The sequence below is a fragment of the Lichenostomus cassidix genome, chromosome 1Aa (genome assembly GCF_008360975.1).
Source record: "Lichenostomus cassidix isolate B80296 chromosome 1Aa, HeHo_3.0, whole genome shotgun sequence".
NCBI lineage: Eukaryota > Metazoa > Chordata > Aves > Passeriformes > Meliphagidae > Lichenostomus > Lichenostomus cassidix.
The window spans coordinates 1,347,481-1,365,338 of NC_139480.1; the positions used below are offsets into that span (position 1 = coordinate 1,347,481).

General features: G+C 43.3%; 1 protein-coding gene across 5 annotated transcripts in view; it reads right to left on the minus strand.

Annotated features, from left to right (window-relative positions):
- Positions 1-17,858, minus strand: part of TASOR2 (transcription activation suppressor family member 2) — a 60,949-nt gene that overhangs the window by 27,713 nt on the left and 15,378 nt on the right. For all 5 annotated transcript variants that reach the window (XM_085081751.1, XM_085081742.1, XM_085081770.1 and 2 more), the window contains exons 3-9: positions 16,085-16,180; positions 14,918-14,990; positions 12,404-12,495; positions 4,003-4,131; positions 2,647-2,759; positions 2,539-2,558; positions 499-604 (exon numbers count right to left, since the gene is read on the minus strand). In XM_085081751.1, the coding sequence (XP_084937877.1) occupies positions 499-604; positions 2,539-2,558; positions 2,647-2,759; positions 4,003-4,131; positions 12,404-12,495; positions 14,918-14,990; positions 16,085-16,180 (629 nt within the window). The remainder of the gene's footprint in view (positions 1-498; positions 605-2,538; positions 2,559-2,646; positions 2,760-4,002; positions 4,132-12,403; positions 12,496-14,917; positions 14,991-16,084; positions 16,181-17,858) is intronic.

Genomic DNA, 17,858 nt, shown 5'->3' on the forward strand with positions numbered 1-17,858 from the left:
GAAAAGCACAACTCACAGCTGGGCTGGGAGGGTGGAAGGTGTCAGAACGAAATTATTATTTTCAGTATTTTTAAGATATATTTAAATATTTAAAATATTTTATTTTCTTTCATTCCAACCTAAACCATTCCAGGATTTTCCATCCTCCCCAACATTCCAGCAGCCAAGGGATGAGGATGAGAGCCAAAAATGGTCCAGAAAAACCCAAAATTCAGAGAGGAAGGAGACAAAAGCACAACTCACAGCTGGGCTGGGATGGTGGAAGGTGTCAGAACGAAATTATTATTTTCAATATTTAAAAGATATCTTATATTTAAATATTTTAAATATTTTATATTATTTTATTTCCTTCCAGCCTAAACCATTGTTGGATTTTCTATCGTCCCCCAACACCTGACTGTCCCCAACATTCCAGCAGCACAGGGATGAGGATGAGAGCCAAAAATGCTCCAGAAACCCCCAAAATTCAGAGTGGAAGCAGAGGAAAGCACAACTCACAGCTGGGCTGGGATGGTGGAGCTGTGGGGAGTCCTCAGGGCGATGGAGCACAGCAGCTGGCCCTGGATGGAGAGCTGTCCCCTCCATGGGCAGTACCAGGATGGCCCTGCAAGGGACAACAGCTCAGGGAAAAACCCAAGGAGATCCAAATCCATGGAAAAAACAACCCAAACCATGGAAAAACTCAACCCAAAAACCAAAGAGAGCAGAGGGATAAAAATCCGTGGAAAATCTCAACCCAAATCCATGGAAAAACCAACCCAAAACCCAATGAGAGGAGAATTCAAATCCATGGAAAAACTCAACCCAAAACCCAAGGAGAGCAAAGGAATCCAAATCCATGGAAAAAGGAATCCAAATCCATGGAAAAACCAACCCAAAACCAAGGAGAGCAAAGGAATCCACAGAAAAACTCAACCTAAAACCCAAGGAGAGGAGAGCAGAGAGATAAAAATCCATGGAAAAAACAACCCAAAACCCAAGGAGAGCAAAGGAATCCAAATCCATGGAAAAACTCAACCCAAAAGCTAAGGAGAGGAGAATCCAAATCCATGGAAAAACAACCCAAAACCAACCCAAAACTCAACCCAAATCCATGGAAAAACTCAACCCAAAACCCAAGGAGAGCAAAGGAATCCAAATTTATGGAAAAACCAACCCAAAACCCAAGGTGAGGAGAGCAGAGAGATAAAAATCCATGGAAAAACTCAACCTAAAACCCAAGGAGAGGACAATCCAAATCCTTGGAAAATCTCCACCCAAAACCCAAGGAAAGCAAAGGAATCCATAGAAAAACTCAACCCAAAACCAACCCAAATCCATGGAAAAACCAACCCAAAACCCAAGGAGAGCAAAGGGATCCAAATCCATGGAAAAACTCAACCCAAATCTATGGAAAAACTCAACCCAAAACCCAAGGAGAGGAGAGTAAAGGAATCCAAATTTATGGAAAAACTCAACCCAAAACCCAAGGAGAGCAAAGGAATCCATGGAAAAAGCCCAAAACCCAAGGAGAGGAGAATCCAAATCCATGGAAAAACTCAACCCAAATCCATGGAAAACTCAACCCAAAAGCCAAGGAGAGCAAAGGGATAAAAATCCATGGAAAAAGGAATCCAAATCCATGGAAAAACCAACCCAAAACCCAAGGAGAGCAAAGAGATTCAAATCCATGGAAAAACTCAACTCAACCCAAAACCCAAGGAGAGGAGAGCAAAGGGATCGAAATCCATAGAAAACTCAACCCAAACCTCAAGGAGAGCAAAGGAATCCATGGAAAAACTCAACCCAAAACCAACCCAAAACTCAACCCAAATCCATGGAAAAACTCAACCCAAAAACCAAAGAGAGCAGAGGGATAAAAATCCATGGAAAAACTCAACCCAAATCCATGGAAAAACCAACCCAAAACCCAACGAGAGGAGAATTCAAATCCATGGAAAAACTCAACCCAAAACCCAAGGAGAGCAAAGGAATCCAAATCCATGGAAAAAGGAATCCAAATCCATGGAAAAACCAACCCAAAACCCAAGGAGAGGAGAATCCAAATCCATGGAAAAATTCAACCCAAAACCCAAGGAGAGGAGAGCAAAAGAATCCAAATCCATGGAAAAACTCAACCCAAACCATGGAAAAACCAACCCAAAACCCAAGGAGAGAAGAATCCAAATCCATGGGAAAACTCAACCCAGAGCCCAACGAGAGCAAAGGAATCCAAATCCATGGAAAACTCAACCCCAAACCCAAGGAGAGGAGAGCAAAGGGTTCTAAACCCATGGAAAAACTCAACCCAAACCATGTTAAAACCAACTCAAAACCCAAGGAGAGCAAAGGAATCCAAATCCATGGAAAAACCAACCCAAAACCCAAGGAGAGGAGAATCCAAATCCAGGGAAAAACTCAACCCAAACCATGGAAAAACTCAAATCCAAGGAGAGGAGAGCAAAGGGATCCAAATCCATGGAAAAACTCAACCCAAACCATGGAAAAACTCAACCCACCTTCAACCCAAAACTCACCCCAAGCCCTCCCAGCTCTTACCTCTGCCCTCGCGCTTCGGCCTGGAGAAAAGGGAATAAATCAAAGCTTCAGCAATTGGGTAAAAAAGACACCAAATTCCCAGCTGTGGGGTGAGGAGGAGGTGCTTACAGGCTCTGGGTGGGCTCCTGGGTGTCCCTGTAGTGGCAGGTGAGGACAATGTAGGGACAAACCTGCCTGGGCCGCTCGGCTGCGCTGCCACCCAACACCTCGTACACGTAGTACTGCGGAGGAGAAACACAGGGGGTTGGGGGTTTTGGGGATTTTTGGGGATTTTTGGGGGATTTTGGGGGGATTTTGGGAGATTTTTGGGGTTTTTTTTTTGGAGATTTTTTGGGATTTTGGGGGATTTTTGGGAATGTTTGGGGGATTTGGGGATTTTTTGGGGGATTTTTTTGGATTTTTGGATTTTTTTGGGGATTTTGGGAATTTTTAGGGGATTTTTGGGAAATTTTTGGGGAATTTTGGGGATTTTTGGAGAATTTTTGGGGGATTTTTGGGGAAGTTTTTGGGGATTTTTGGGGAATTTTTTGGAATTTTTTTGATTTTTTGGGGATTTTTTTGGGAAATTTTTGGGGAATTTTTGGGGGATTTTTGGGGAATTTTTGGGGAATTTTGGGTAATTTTTGGGGAATTTTTGGGGATTTTTGGAGAATTTTTGGGGAATTTTTGGGGAATTTTTGGGGAATTTTTGGGGAATTTTTGGGGAATTTTTGGGGGAATTTTTTGGGAATTTTTTGGGAATTTTTTTGGGGATTTTGGGGGAATTTTTGGAGCATTTTTGGGAATTTTTTGGGGATTTTTGGGGGATTTTTTGGGAATTTTTTGGGAACTTTTTTGGAATTTTTTGGGAACTTTTTTGGAATTTTTTGGGGATTATTTTGGAATTTTTGGGGAACTTTTGGGGGATTTTTTGGGAATTTTTGGGGGGATTTTTGGGGGATTTTTTGGGGGAATTTTTGGGGATTTTTGGAGAATTTTTGGGGAATTTTTGGGGAATTCCTGTGGGAATTTTTTGGGAATTTTTTTGGGAATTCTGGGGAATTTTTGGGGGAACTTTTTGGGGAATATTGGGGGATTTTTTAGGACTTTTTGGGAATTTTTTTGGAATTTTTTGGTGAATTTTTGGGGAATTTTTTGGGGATTTTTGGGGGAATTTTTTGGGAATATTTTTTTAAATTTCTTGGGAATTTTTGGGGAATTCTGGGGAATTCCTGTGGGAATTTTTGGGAACTTTTTTTGGAATTCTGGGGAATTTTTGGGGGAATTTTTTAGGAATTTTTGGGAATTTTTTTGGAATTTTTGGTGAATTTTTTGGGAATTTTTTTTTATTTTTGGGGAATTTTCGGGGAATTTTTTTTTAAAATTTCTGGGGAATTTTTGGGGGAATTTTTTGCGAATTTTTTAGGAATTTTTTTTGGAATTTTTTGGGGGAATGCCTGTGGTTTTCCACCCTCTCCCACCTACCTGGCTGTGCTCGAAGGCCTGGCAGGGGCTGCCCTTGCTGGGGCTGGATTTGGAGACGTGGCAGTCGTAGCCTGGAGAGGGGCAGGTGGAGGTGCTGGTGGAGCTGTGGGTGATCACTCTGACCTTGCCCTGGCAAAAATCCATCCAAAGGACAGAAATCTTATCAGATTGTTCATAAAAATGGGTTTAGCAGGGAGAAATCTGCATTTTCCCCAAAGAAGGAAGCTCTGTGTTCAACTCTGTGCTTGTGGGATTTCCCAAAATAAATCTGCCAGGTTGGGGATGGAAGAGAAATCTTCAACCTCAGGAGTGTGGTTTTGGAAGGACAGTCAGTGAGAAGGGGAAAAAAATTCTCAAATCTCACAAATTCCTGAGAATCCAAGGGAAATTACAGTCAGTAAGAAGGGGGAAAAAAATTCTCAAATCTCACAAATTTCTGAGAATCCAAGGGAAATTACAGTCAGTAAATAGGGGGAAAAAACTTTCTGAAATCTCACAAATTCCTGAGAATCCAAGGGAAATTACAGTCTGTAAAAAGGGGAAAAAACTTTCTCAAACCTCTCCAAATTCCTGAGAATCCAAAAGGAAAACTGACAACAAGAAGGGGAAAAAACCTCTCAAATCTCCCCAAATTTCTGAGAATCCAAGGGAAATTACAGTCAGTAAGAATGAGGAAAAAAACTCTCAAATCTCCCAAATTCCTGAGAATCCAAGGGAAAGTTCTCAGCGATCACTCTGACCTTGCCCTGGGAAAAATTCATCCAAAGGACAGAAATCTTATCAGATTGTTCATGAAAATGGGTTTAGCAGGGAGAAATCTGCATTTTCCCCAGAGCTGCAGTGCTGGGAGCTCTGTGCTCAACTCTGGGGTTGAATCCAAGGGAAATTACTGTCAGTAAAAAGGTGAAAAAACTTTCTGAAATCTCACAAATTCCTGAGAATCCAAGGGAAATGTAACAGTCAGTAAGAAGGAGAAAAAAAAAAACTTTCAGACCTCCCAAATTCCTGAGAATCCAAGGGAAATTACAGTCAGTAAGAAGGAGAGAAAAAACTTTCTCAAACCTCCCAAATTGCTGAGAATCCAAGGGAAAAGTGGCTCAGTGGAGTTTGATTTTAGAAAATTTTTTCTAAATTTTCCCCCATCCAAAGACAGCCTTGGATTTTGTCTTGATCAGCTTAGAAATTCCTGAGAATTCTACATTTCAGAAATTACAGTCAGTAAAAAAGGGAAAAAACTTTCTCAAGTCTCCCAAATTCCTGAGAATCCAAGGGAAATTACAGTCAGTAAGAAGGGAAAAAAAATTCTCAAGTCTCATGAATTCCTGAGAATCCAAGGGAAAAGTGACTCTGTGGAATCTGATTTTGGAAAATTTTTTCTAAATTTTTTCCCCATCAAAAGACAGCCTTGGATTTTACCCTGATCAGCTTACAAATTCCTGAGAATTCTACATTTCAGAATTCTAAATTTCAGAAATTACAGTCAGCAAAAAAGGGAAAAAACTTTCTCAAATCTCCCAAATTGCTGAGAATCCAAGGAAAAAGTGACAGTCAGTAAAAAGGGGGAAAAAAATTCTCAGATCTCCCAAATTCCTGAGAATCCAAGGGTGTCCTAGGTTGCAATATTGATGTAGTTAAGTATTCTATTACCACCAGCTGTGGGCCATTAGCTGCTATCACCCACTCCGGATGACAGGCAATGGGCCATCCGTTAGCTATTATCACTTGCTAATGACCCACACCGCATGACAGGCAATGGGCCATCAGGGACCCACCGTGTGACTCATGGATTTATCTCATCCCATTGTGGGATGCTCTGCCCAGGAGGGAGGAACCAGGTGTTCCCACCTGGATATAACCTGGCCTTGGAACTGCCTGAGCTAGCCCTGTCTACTGGGTTCCCAGAGGACCAGAGCTACCACTGGATCTTCAGCTGGAGACTAGACCTTCACAGATCACCGCTTCAACTGGACTACTTCAGTTGGACTGCTACTACCACCCTAACAGGGTGTTAGGTTGTATCTGACTTTGTCAGTGCTTTTCCTTGTATTATTTCACTTTTTTTTTAATTTCAGTCTTGACTTGTGATCTCCCACTGGTTTGTTTTCAAACCAAGACATATTTTGGCGCCCAACGTGGGGCCCGACCTGGGGAAACGCAGAAATCCTATCACCATGATGCTCAGCTTATCTATATGGGTGCTTTATCTCGCTCTCTATATCTTTCCTCAAATGGGAAGCTATCTGCCCGTCGTATTGCTCTTGTTACGATCAGGGCATAGCATGAAAATTGCTCTATTGGTTTATTATGCCTATTGCATAGTAACCTGTGAGGCGATGAACACCATTCGTTATATATACTCGACTTTGTCTGCCTGGCCTAACCTGAGCTGCTCCATCTGGGACCTCCTCAGCAATCGCACCCACCCTCTGGGGCTAGGAGGAGAGAGTGGTTTCTTCCAGCCTTTCAGGTCAGGCACAGCCGTTTTTGAGGATATTGAGTTCTCTCTGGATGCTAGGGATGGCATAATCTTTTTATTAGTTCTGTTTTCTTTGACCAGCACCCTGTACCTCATGATGCAGATCAGGAAAATATTTTGTCTTCTTGCGGAGGAGAAACAAAGCAAATCAAAACAGCCGAAGCCTGTAGCAGTTGCCCCCGTCCAGAAAAAGAAATCAAAGAGCAAATCAGTCCACATAGCGACTGATGGGGATGCGGCAGGACCATCCCACCAAGCAGAAGAGACAGAGCCGGAGATCATCACTCGCTCTCTATCCCTGGGGGAGCTGCGTGACCTACGGAGGGAATTCACCCGGCAGGCAAACGAGTCCATCCTGACCTGGCTGCTCCGTATCTGGGATGCCGCAGCTAATGACACCATTCTGGATGGAAGTGAGGCCAGGCAACTGGGATCCCTGTCCCAGGATGTGGTTATTGACCAGGGGATTGGGAAAACCCAGGAAACTCTCAGCCTCTGGCGGAGATTGCTGGCAAGTGTACGGGACAGATACCTCTGCAAAGAAGACCTCCAGATGCACCAGAGAAAATGGAACACAATAGAACAAGGTATCCGATGCCTGAGGGAATTGGCCGTACTAGAGATCATTTTCTCAGACAACGAGAGATTCCCCAAGAGCCCAGATAACGTCCAGTGCACTTCACAAATGTGGCTAAGATTCGCGCGGCTCGGACCAGAGATATACTCTCGTTACCTGGCAACACTGCAGTGGAGGGAAGGCGAAGACCAGGTGGGCGTGTTAGCAAACAAACTGAGAATTTATGAGGACACTGTCACTGCTCCACTACGTACCCAGGTCTCATCGGTGGAAACAAACCTGGCCGAGCAAGTCCGGAGCTTGATTGAAGAGAATCAGAGACTAAGGAAAGAGCTCAAAGAAGGATTTTTCCATGTCACACCGAAACCAACCAGAGTCTCTGCCATCAGGAGCAGACGTCCCCCAGCCAGGGAAAGAAGACAAACCCCGCGACGTGACCTCTGGTTTTTCCTTCAGGAGCATGGGGAAGACATGAGAAAGTGGGATAGGAAACCCACCTCCTCCTTAGCAGCCCGGGTACGTGAATTGAAAACAGAAACATCCACGTCAGGAGGCTCATCTAGGTACAACACTGCCCCAGTCTCTTGTGGACAGAACCCCCGACAGAATGGAAGTGATAATATGACTGATCCTCTTGAAGGGACCTCAGGAACACATTTACAGGAGAAGAACATCATGCACCAAAAACAGGATTAGAGGAGCCCTGCCTCTAGCCAGGTAGAGGAAAGGGACAATCGGATCTATTGGACTGTGTGGATCCGATGGCCTGGCACGTCTGACCCACAAAGATACACGGCTTTGGTTGACACCGGTGCTCAGTGCACCCTGATGCCATCCAGGTATGTGGGGACTGAATCCATTTCTATTTCTGGGGTGACAGGAGGATCCCAGCAGCTGACTGTACTGGAAGCTGAAGTGAGTTTAACTGGGAATGAGTGGCAGAAACACCCCATTGTGACTGGTCCAGACGCCCCATGCATCCTCGGCATAGATTATCTCAGGAGTGGATATTTCAAGGACCCAAAGGGACATCGCTGGGCTTTTGGGATTGCAGCTGTAGAGACAGAAGACATAAAACAACTGAATAGCCTGCCCGGTCTCTCAGATAACCCGTCTGCTGTAGGACTACTGAGAATTGAAGAACAGCAGGTACCAATTGCTACAGCAACAGTGCATCGCCGGCAATACCGCACTGACAGAGACTCTGTGGCCCCCATCCATAAGATGATTCGGGATCTGGAGAGCCAAGGGGTGGTCAGCAAGGCTCACTCACCCTTTAACGGCCCTATATGGCCGGTGCGTAAGTCCAGTGAAGAATGGAGACTGACGGTGGATTACCGTGGCCTGAATGAAGTCACACCACCACTGAGTGCTGCTGTGCCGGACATGTTGGAACTTCAGTATGAGCTGGAATCCAAGGCAGCAAAGTGGTATGCGACCATTGATATTGCCAATGCCTTTTTCTCCATTCCTCTGGCAGCAGAGTGCAGGCCTCAGTTTGCTTTCACCTGGAGGGGTGTGCAGTACACATGGAACCGACTGCCCCAGGGGTGGAAGCACAGTCCCACCATCTGCCATGGACTGATCCAAGCTGCACTGGAAAAGGGTGAGGCTCCAGAACATCTGCAGTATATTGATGACATCATTGTGTGGGGGGACACAGCAACGGAAGTATTTGGGAAAGGAGAGAAAATCATCAAAATTCTCCTGGAAGCCGGTTTCGCCATCAAGAAGAGCAAAGTCAAGGGACCTGCCCAAGAGATCCAGTTCCTGGGAGTAAAGTGGCAAGACGGACGGCGTCAGATTCCTTCTGAGGTCATCAATAAGATCATCGCGATGTCTCCACCAACCACCAAGAAGGAGACACAAGCCTTCCTAGGCGCCATAGGCTTTTGGAGAATGCACATCCCTGAGTACAGCCAGATTGTGAGTCCTCTCTACCTCATAACCCGCAAGAAGAATGATTTCCACTGGGGCCCTGAACAGCAGCAAGCCTTCACCCAGATCAAACAGGAGATCGCTCATGCGGTAGCCCTTGGACCAGTCAGGACAGGACCAGAGGTAAAGAATGTGCTTTACTCTGCAGCCGGGAGCCATGGTCTGTCCTGGAGCCTTTGGCAGAAGGTGCCTGGCGAGACCCGAGGTCGACCACTGGGATTCTGGAGTCGAAGTTACAGAGGGTCTGAAGTCAACTACCCTCCCACCGAGAAAGAAATCTTGGCAGCTTACGAAGGAGTCCAAGCCGCCTCAGAGGTGATCGGCACAGAAACACAACTTCTCCTTGCACCCCGACTGCCAGTGCTGGGGTGGATGTTCAAGGGAAGGGTTCCCTCCACCCACCATGCCACTGATGCTACGTGGAGCAAATGGATTGCCCTCATCACACAGCGCGCCCGTATTGGAAACCCGAATCGCCCTGGGATTCTGGAAATTATAACAAACTGGCCTGAAGGTGAGACTTTTAAATTATCTTCAGAAGATGCAGAGGAGCAAGTAGCACGTGCCGAGGAAGCACCCCCGTATAACGAGCTGCCGGAGAGTGAAAGACGCTATGCCCTCTTCACCGATGGTTCCTGCCGAATTGTAGGCGCAGATCGGAAATGGAAAGCTGCAGTATGGAGCCCCACACGACAAGCTGTACAGGCTACCGAGGGACAAGGTGGATCGAGTCAGGTCGCAGAGCTTAAAGCCATCCAACTGGCTTTGGATATTGCTGAACGAGAGAAATGGCCAAGGCTTTATCTCTACACCGACTCTTGGATGGTAGCCAATGCACTGTGGGGATGGTTAGATCGCTGGAGAAAGGCTAACTGGCAGCGCAGAGGAAAACCCATCTGGGCCGCTGAGATTTGGCAGGACATCGCCGCCCGGGCAGAAAAGCTGACCGTGAAAGTTCGACACGTGGATGCACATGTACCCAAGAGTCGGGCTAATGAAGAGCATCGTAACAACGAGCAGGTGGACCGAGCTGCCAAGGTGGAAGTGTCACAGGTGGATCTGGACTGGCAGCACAAAGGAGAATTATTTCTAGCTCGTTGGGCCCATGATGCCTCTGGTCATCAAGGGAGAGATGCAACATACAGGTGGGCTCGTGACCGAGGGGTGGACTTGACCATGGACAACATCTCACAGGTCATCCACAGCTGTGAGACTTGTGCTGCAATCAAACAGGCCAAGCGGGTGAAGCCTCTGTGGTATGGTGGACGATGGTCGAAGTACAGGTATGGGGAAGTATGGCAAGTTGACTACATCACACTTCCCCAAACCCGCCAAGGAAAGAGCTACGTGTTGACCATGGTGGAAGCAACCACAGGATGGTTAGAGACCTACCCTGTGCCTCATGCTACTGCCCGGAACACCATCTTGGGTCTGGAAAAGCAAGTCCTGTGGAGACATGGTACCCCTGAGAGAATCGAGTCTGACAACGGAACCCATTTCAAGAATGGCCTCATACGCACCTGGGCTAGAGAACACGGAATTGAATGGATATACCACATCCCCTATCATGCACCAGCTGCTGGGAAAGTTGAACGGTGCAACGGAATACTTAAGACAACTTTGAAGGCACTTGGCGGGGGAACCTTCAAAAATTGGGAACTGAACTTAGCAAAGGCCACCTGGATGGTTAACACAAGGGGTTCTATCAATCGAGCCGGTCCTGCCGAGTCCGAACCTTTGCACACAGTGGATGGAGATAAAGTCCCTGTGGTACACGTAAGAGGTTTTTTAGGAAAGACTGTTTGGATTAGTCCCACCTCAGGCAAAGGCAAACCCATCCATGGAGTGGTTTTTGCCCAAGGACCTGGTTATACTTGGTGGGTGATGAAGGCAGATGGGGAAACCTGTTGTGTACCACAAGGAGACCTTATCTTAAGTGAGAACTGTGTAGATGGTAATAGAATAAGGGGTGGATAATGTCCTAGGTTGCAATATAGATGTAGTTAAGTATTCTATTACCACCAGCTGTGGGCCGTTAGCTGCTACCAGCTGCTAATGACCTACTCCGGATGACAGGCAATGGGCCATCCCTTAGCTGTTACCACCTGCTAATGACCCACCCCGGATGACAGGCAATGGGCCATCAGGGACCCACCGTGTGACTCATGGACTTATCTCATCCCATTGTGAGATGCTCTGCCGAGGAGGGAGGAGCCAGGTGTTCCCACCTGGATATAACCTGGCCCTGGAACTGCCTGAGCTAGCCCCTGTCTACTGGGTTCCCAGAGGACCAGAGCTACCACTGGATCTTCAGCTGGAGACTAGACCTTCACAGGATCACCGCTTCAACTGGACTACTTCAGTTGGACTGCTACTACCACCCTAACAGGGTGTTAGGTTGTATCTGACTTTGTCAGTGCTTTTCCTTGTATTATTTCACTTTTTTTTTAATTTCAGTCTTGACTTGTGATCTCCCACTGGTTTGTTTTCAAACCAAGACACAAGGGAAATTACAGTCAGTAAGAATGAGGAAAAAAACTTTCTCAAATCTCCCAAATTGCTGAGAATCCAAGGGAAAAGTGACTCAGTGGAATCTGATTTTTGAAAATTTTTTTCTAAATTTTTTCCCCATCCAAAGACAGCCTTGGATTTTACCTTGAGCAGCTAGAAATTCCTGAGAATCCAAGGGAAATTACAGTCAGTAAGAAGGGGAAAAAACTTTCTCAAATCTCCCAAATTTCTCAGAATCCAAGGGAAATTACAGTCAGTAAGAATGAGGAAATAAACTTTCTCAAATCTCCCAAATTCATGAGAATCAAAAGAAAAAGTGACAATCAGTAAAAAGGAGAAAAAACTTTCTCAAATCTCACAAATTCCTGAGAATCCAAGGGAAAAAGCTTTCTGAAACCTCCCAAATTCCTGAGAAACCAAGGGAAATTACAGTCAGTAAGAAGGAGAAAGAACTTTCTGAAATCTCCCCAAATTCCTGAGAATCCAAGGGAAATTACAGTCAGTAAAAAGGGGAAAAAACTTTCTCAAATCTCCCAAATTCCTGAGAATCCAAGGGAAAAGTGACAGTCAGTAAAAAAAAGTAAAAAAGTAAAAAAGGAAAAAAACAACTCTCAGACCTCCCAAATTCCTGAGAATCCAAGGGAAAAACTGACAGCAAGAAGGGGAAAAAACCCTCTCAAATCTCCCAAATTCCTGAGAATCCAAGGGAAATTACAGTCAGTAAAAAGGAGAAAAAACTTTCTCAAATCTCACAAATTTCTGAGAATCCAAGGGAAATTACAGTCAGTAAGAAGGAGAAAAAAAACCCTCTCAAACCTCCCAAATTGCTGAGAATCCAAGGGAAAAGTGGCTCAGTGGAGTCTGATTTCAGAGAATCATTCCCCACCAGTGGATTTTACCTTGATCAGCTTGCAGATGAGGATGTATCCTGATTTTCCATGCTGCCAGGGTTTGGGATGGAGGCAATCTGCATATCTGGAAATGTAAACCCCTGAGGGAACAAAGGAAAGCAGGAAAATGTGAATTATCTGTCAGCAAGATGCTCCCAAAACACTCTGTCATGCCAGGAGGATTCTCCTCGTGGGAATGGGAATCTGCAGAGCCAGAAAATGGGTGAAACTCTATTTAATTTTTTTTTTTTTGGCTCTTCTTTCCCTTCCTTTCCCTTTTTGACTCTTTCCCTTTGTTTTTTTTGGCTCTTCTTTCCCTTTCTGACTTTTTCCCTTTCCTTTTTTGGCTCTTCTTTCCCTTTCTTTCCCTTTTTGACTCTTTCCCTTTTTTTTTTTTTTAATCTTTCCCTTTCTTTCCCTTTCCCTTTTTGACTCTTTCCCTTTCTTTCTTTTTTTTTTTTTTTTGGCTCTTCTTTTCCTTTCCCTTTTTTTTTTTTTTTGGCTCTTCTTTCCCTTTCTTTCCTTTTCTTTCCCTCTTTGACTCTTTCCCTTTCCCTTTTTGAATCTTTCCCTTTCTTTTTTTTTTTTTTATTTTTGGCTCTTCTTTCCCTTTCTTACTCTTTCCCTTTCTTCGTTTTTTTTTGGCTCTTCTTTCCCTTTCTTTCTTTTTTTTTTTTTTTTTTTTTTGGCTTTTCTTTCCCTTTTTTTACTTTTTCCCTTTCTGTTTTTTTGGCTCTTCTTTCCCTTTCTTTCCTTTTCTTTCCCTCTTTGACTCTTTCCCTTTCCTTTTTTGTCTCCTCTTTCCCTTTCCCTTTTTGAATCTTTCCCTTTCTTTTTTTTATTTTTGGCTCTTCTTTCCCTTTCTGACTCTTTCCCTATTATTTTTTTCTTGGCTCTTCTTCCCCTTTTTTACTCTTTCTTTCTTTTTTTTGCTCTTCTTTCCCTTTCCCTTTTTGACTCTTTCTCTTTTTGTCTCTTCTTTCCCTTTCCCTTTTTGACTTTTTCCCTTTCCTTTTTTTTATTTTTGTCTCTTCTTTCCCTTTCTGTCCCTTTTTGACTTTTTCCCTTTCTTTTTTTTGGCTCTTCTTTCCCTTTCCCTTTTTGACTTTCCCTTTCTTTTTTTGACTTTTCTTTCCCTTTCCCTTTTTGACTCTTTCCCTTTCTTTTTTTAGCTCTTCTTTCCCTTTCCCTTTCTTTTTTTTTTTTTTTTTTGGCTCTTCTTTCCCTTTTTTACTCTTTCCTTTTTTGTTTTTTTTTGCTCTTCTTTCCCTTTCTGGCTCTCTTTCTTTTTGTCTCTTCTTTCCCTTTTCCTTTTTAACTCTTTCCCTTTCTTTTTTTTTTTTAGCTCTTCTCTCCCTTTCTTTCTCTTTTCCTTTTTTTCCCTTTTTGACTCTTTCCCTTTCCTTTTTTTATTTTTGTCTCTTCTTTCCCTTTCTGACTTTTTTCCTTTCTTTTTTTGTATTTTTGTCTCTTCTTTCCCTTTCTTTCCCTTTTTGACTTTTTCCCTTTATCTTTTTTTTGTCTCTTCTTTCCCTTTCTTTCCCTTTTGACTCTTTCCCTGTACTTTTTTTTATTTTTGGCTCTTCTTTCCTTTCTTTCCCTTTTTGACTTTTTCCCTTTCCTTTTTTTATTTTTGTGTCTTCTCTCCCTTTCTTTCCCTTTTCCTTTTTGAATTTTTCCCTTTCCTTTTTTTAATTTTTGTCTCTTCTTTCCCTTTCTTTCCCTTTCTGACTCTTTCCCTTTCTTTTTTGGCTCTTTTTCCCTTTCTTTCCTTTTTCTTCTTTTGGCTCTTTTTCCCTTTCTTTCCCTTTTCTTTTTTTGGCTCTTTTTCCCTTTCTTTCCTTTTCTTTTTTTTTGGCTCTTTTTCCCTTTCTTTCCTTTTCTTTTTTTTTGGCTCTTTTTCCCTTTCTTTCCTTTTCTTTTTTTGGCTCTTTTTCCCTTTCTTTCCCTTTCTTTTTTTGGCTCTTTTTCCCTTTCTTTCCTTTTCCTTTTTTGGCTCTTTTTCCCTTTCTTTCCTTTTCCTTTTTTGGCTCTTTTTCCCTTTCTTTCCCTTTCTTTTTTTGGCTCTTTTTCCCTTTCTTTCCTTTTCCTTTTTTGGCTCTTTTTCCCTTTCTTTCCCTTTCTTTTTTTGGTTCTTCTTTCCCTTTCTGACTTTCCCATTCTTTTTCTGCCTCCTGCTTTCTATTTCCAAGGGAAGCACATGCAGGAAACAGGGTTTGGGCTGCAAAAAGCCACCAAAACCTTCACCTCAGCCCACCAGAAATTACAAATATTCCCAGGAAAACCAGCCAGGGGTCGTTAGGAACAAGAGGCAAAAAGCCTGGAAAGGAGAGGTGAAGAATAAAGACATTCCCTGGGGAAAATCCCAACCTCAGCTGGGGGAAGGAGCAGAAATAATCAGGATTTTCCACAGATCTCTGCAGTAAATAACCAGGAATTTTGGCTTTTTTGCCTTTGTTTTTGAAGGAGTTGGGATTGCCAGGTGAGAATTCCTGGTTTTCCAGAGGGAATTTTGGATTTTACCTTTTGCTGGATCGCCCAGAGTGGAAATGGAGCTGCTGTTGACCCGCAGTCCTGTCTGACACACCTGCTTGGCCTTCAAAAGAACACAAAAAGCCTCTTTCACCACTTTTTTTTTCCAGGATTAGGGAAACAGGGATCTAAATCTGTCCCAAAAAATACTGGAATGTGGTTAAAAGTCAATTATTGAGCCTTACAATCCACCAAAAATGGGGTGTAAAGGAAATGAAACACAATATCCACGGGGAAGATCCACAGGGAGAAAAAAGAGGATTATTTTGCTGTGGCTGAAGCCAAACTGACCAGAATGAAGCTGCATTTTTGTCAGAAATCCTGACAAAAAAATTAAATCATGGGGAAAAGGCAATTCCATTGAACAGAATGAAGCTATATTTGGGTCACTCCCATCCTGACAAAAGAATTAAATCATGGGGAAAAGGCAATTCCCAGCAGATTCCCTGATTTTCATAAATTCCCAAAGCTGCAAAGACTGAGCAGGAATAATTCCTGTGTCAGGCTCTCTCCCTGCCCTGCTGCCAAAATCCAAGGGATTTGCCCCAAAACCACCTGAGCAACTTTTCTCCTGTCAAAAAAAAATATTATTTTTTTTTCCAAGAGCACATAGCAGGTTCCTCACCAGGGTTAGGTGGGAAATTAGGATGGAATTCCTGGCTGGGATGGAATTCCCAAAAAATCTCTGGTTGCCCCTGGATCCCTGGAATTGTCCAAGGCCAGGCTGGATGTGGTTTGGAGCAAACTGGGATTGTGGAATGTGTGGAATTGGATGGAATTTCCATCTTATTAATTGAAATTTATGGAATTAATGGAAATTCATTGAAATTGAAATGAATTGAAATAATTGATATTTCAATCTTATTAATTGAAATCAACAGAATTGAAATATATATAATTCATACTGAATTTATAATTAATTATTAATTATAAATACTATTTATCACAATAATTCTGTGACAAATCCACGGGGGACAAAGGGAAATTCCCTTTTTCTCCCTGCAAATCTCACCACAACCACATCCATCCCTAACACCCTGCAGGTTTTCCAGGATTATCCCCAGCAGGAATCACTCTGCCAACTCCTCACCCTCCAGGCTGTTTTTTTTGGGGCTCAGAAAGCAGGAATTTGGCCCCAAAATCATTGCTGGTGATTACCTCTTCCTCCTTGTCGAAGAGCAGGAAGGCAAAGGTCTCCTGCAGCTCCTCCTGGCTGTATCCAGCTGCTGCCTTGGCTCGGGCAAAAGCCTGGAGCTGCAGAAAAAACCCACAAAGTTTCATTCTGTGAAATGAGATTGGTGACATTGGGAGGGGACAGAGACTCCTCAGGGAAAACATCCAGAGAGCAGAGCTGCAGATGGTTCTGGGAGGGTTTGGGGTTTAGTGAAAGAGGTGAAAAATGGGATTTTTAAGAGGATTTGGAGGTTTTGGAACAATCTCATTGGTTTTAGGACTCACAAGAAAAATCAAGTAATTATTTGATATCTGATTTCCCATTTTTTTATCCAGCTCCACAGGGACTATCCCAGATTTTGGTAGAATTCTCTCCTCCAGGATGCTGCAGTTGTGATTATTTTGGTTTTAGAACTCACAGGAAAAATCAAGTAATTATTTGATATCTGATTTCCCATTTTTTATCCAGCTCAACAGGGACAGCAGCTGCCTTGGCTCGGGCAAAAGCCTGGAGCTGCAGGAAAAAACCCACAAGATTTCATTCTGGTGGCACCTCGGTGACACTGGGAGGGGACAGAGACTCCTCAGGGAAAACATCCAGAGAGCAGAGCTGCAGATGGTTCTGGAAGGGTTTGGGGTTTAGTGAAAAGAGGTGAAAAATGGGATTTTTAAGAGGATTTGGAGGTTTTGGAACAATCTCATTGGTTTTAGGACTCCCAGGAAAATCAAGAAATGACTTGATATCTGATTTCCATTTTTTTTATCCAGCTCAACAGAGACTATCCCAGATTTTGGTAGAGTTCTCTCCTCCAGGATGTTGCAGTTTTGGTTATTTTGATTTTAGGACTCCCAGGAAAATCAAGAAATTATTTGATATCTGATTTCCCATTTTTTATCCAGCTCAACAGGGACAGCTGCTGCCTTGGCTCGGGCAAAAGCCTGGAGCTGCAGAAAAACACCCACAAGATTTCATTCTGGTGGCACCTCAGTGACACTGGGAGGGGACAGAGACTCCTCAGGGAAAACATCCAGAGAGCAGAGCTGCAGATGGTTCTGGAAGGGTTTGGGGTTTAGTGAAAGAGGTGAAAAATGGGATTTTTAAGAGGATTTGGAGGTAAGGGATGAACAATCTCACTGCTGGTTTTGATTGTTTTGGTTTTAGGACTCACAGGAAAATCAAGAAATTATTTGATTTCCCATTTTTTATCCAGCTCAATAGGGACTATCCCAGATTTTGGTAGAATCCTCTTCTCCAGGATGTTGCAATTTTGATTGTTTTGGTTTTAGGACTCCCAGGAAAATCAAGAAATTATTTGATTTCCCATTTTTTATCCAGCTCCACAGGGACTATCCCAGATTTTGGTAGAATTCTCTCCTCCAGGATGTTGCAGTTTTGGTTATTTTGGTTTTAGAACTCACAAGAAAATCAAGAAATGACTTGATATTTGATTTCCCATTTTTTATCCAGCTCAACCCCAGATTTTGGTAGAATTGTCTTCTCCAGGATGTTGCAGTTTTGATTATTTTGGTTTTAGAACTCCCAAGAAAATCAAGAAATGACTTGATATCTGATTTCCCATTTTTTATCCAGCTCAACAGGGACTATCCCAAATTTTGGCAGAACTGTCTTTTCCAGGATTTTGCAGTTGTGATTATTTTGGTTTTAGGACTCACAAGAAAATCAAGAAAAGACTTGATATCTGATTTCCCATTTTTTTATCCAGCTCAACAGGGACTATCCCAGATTTTGGCAGAATTC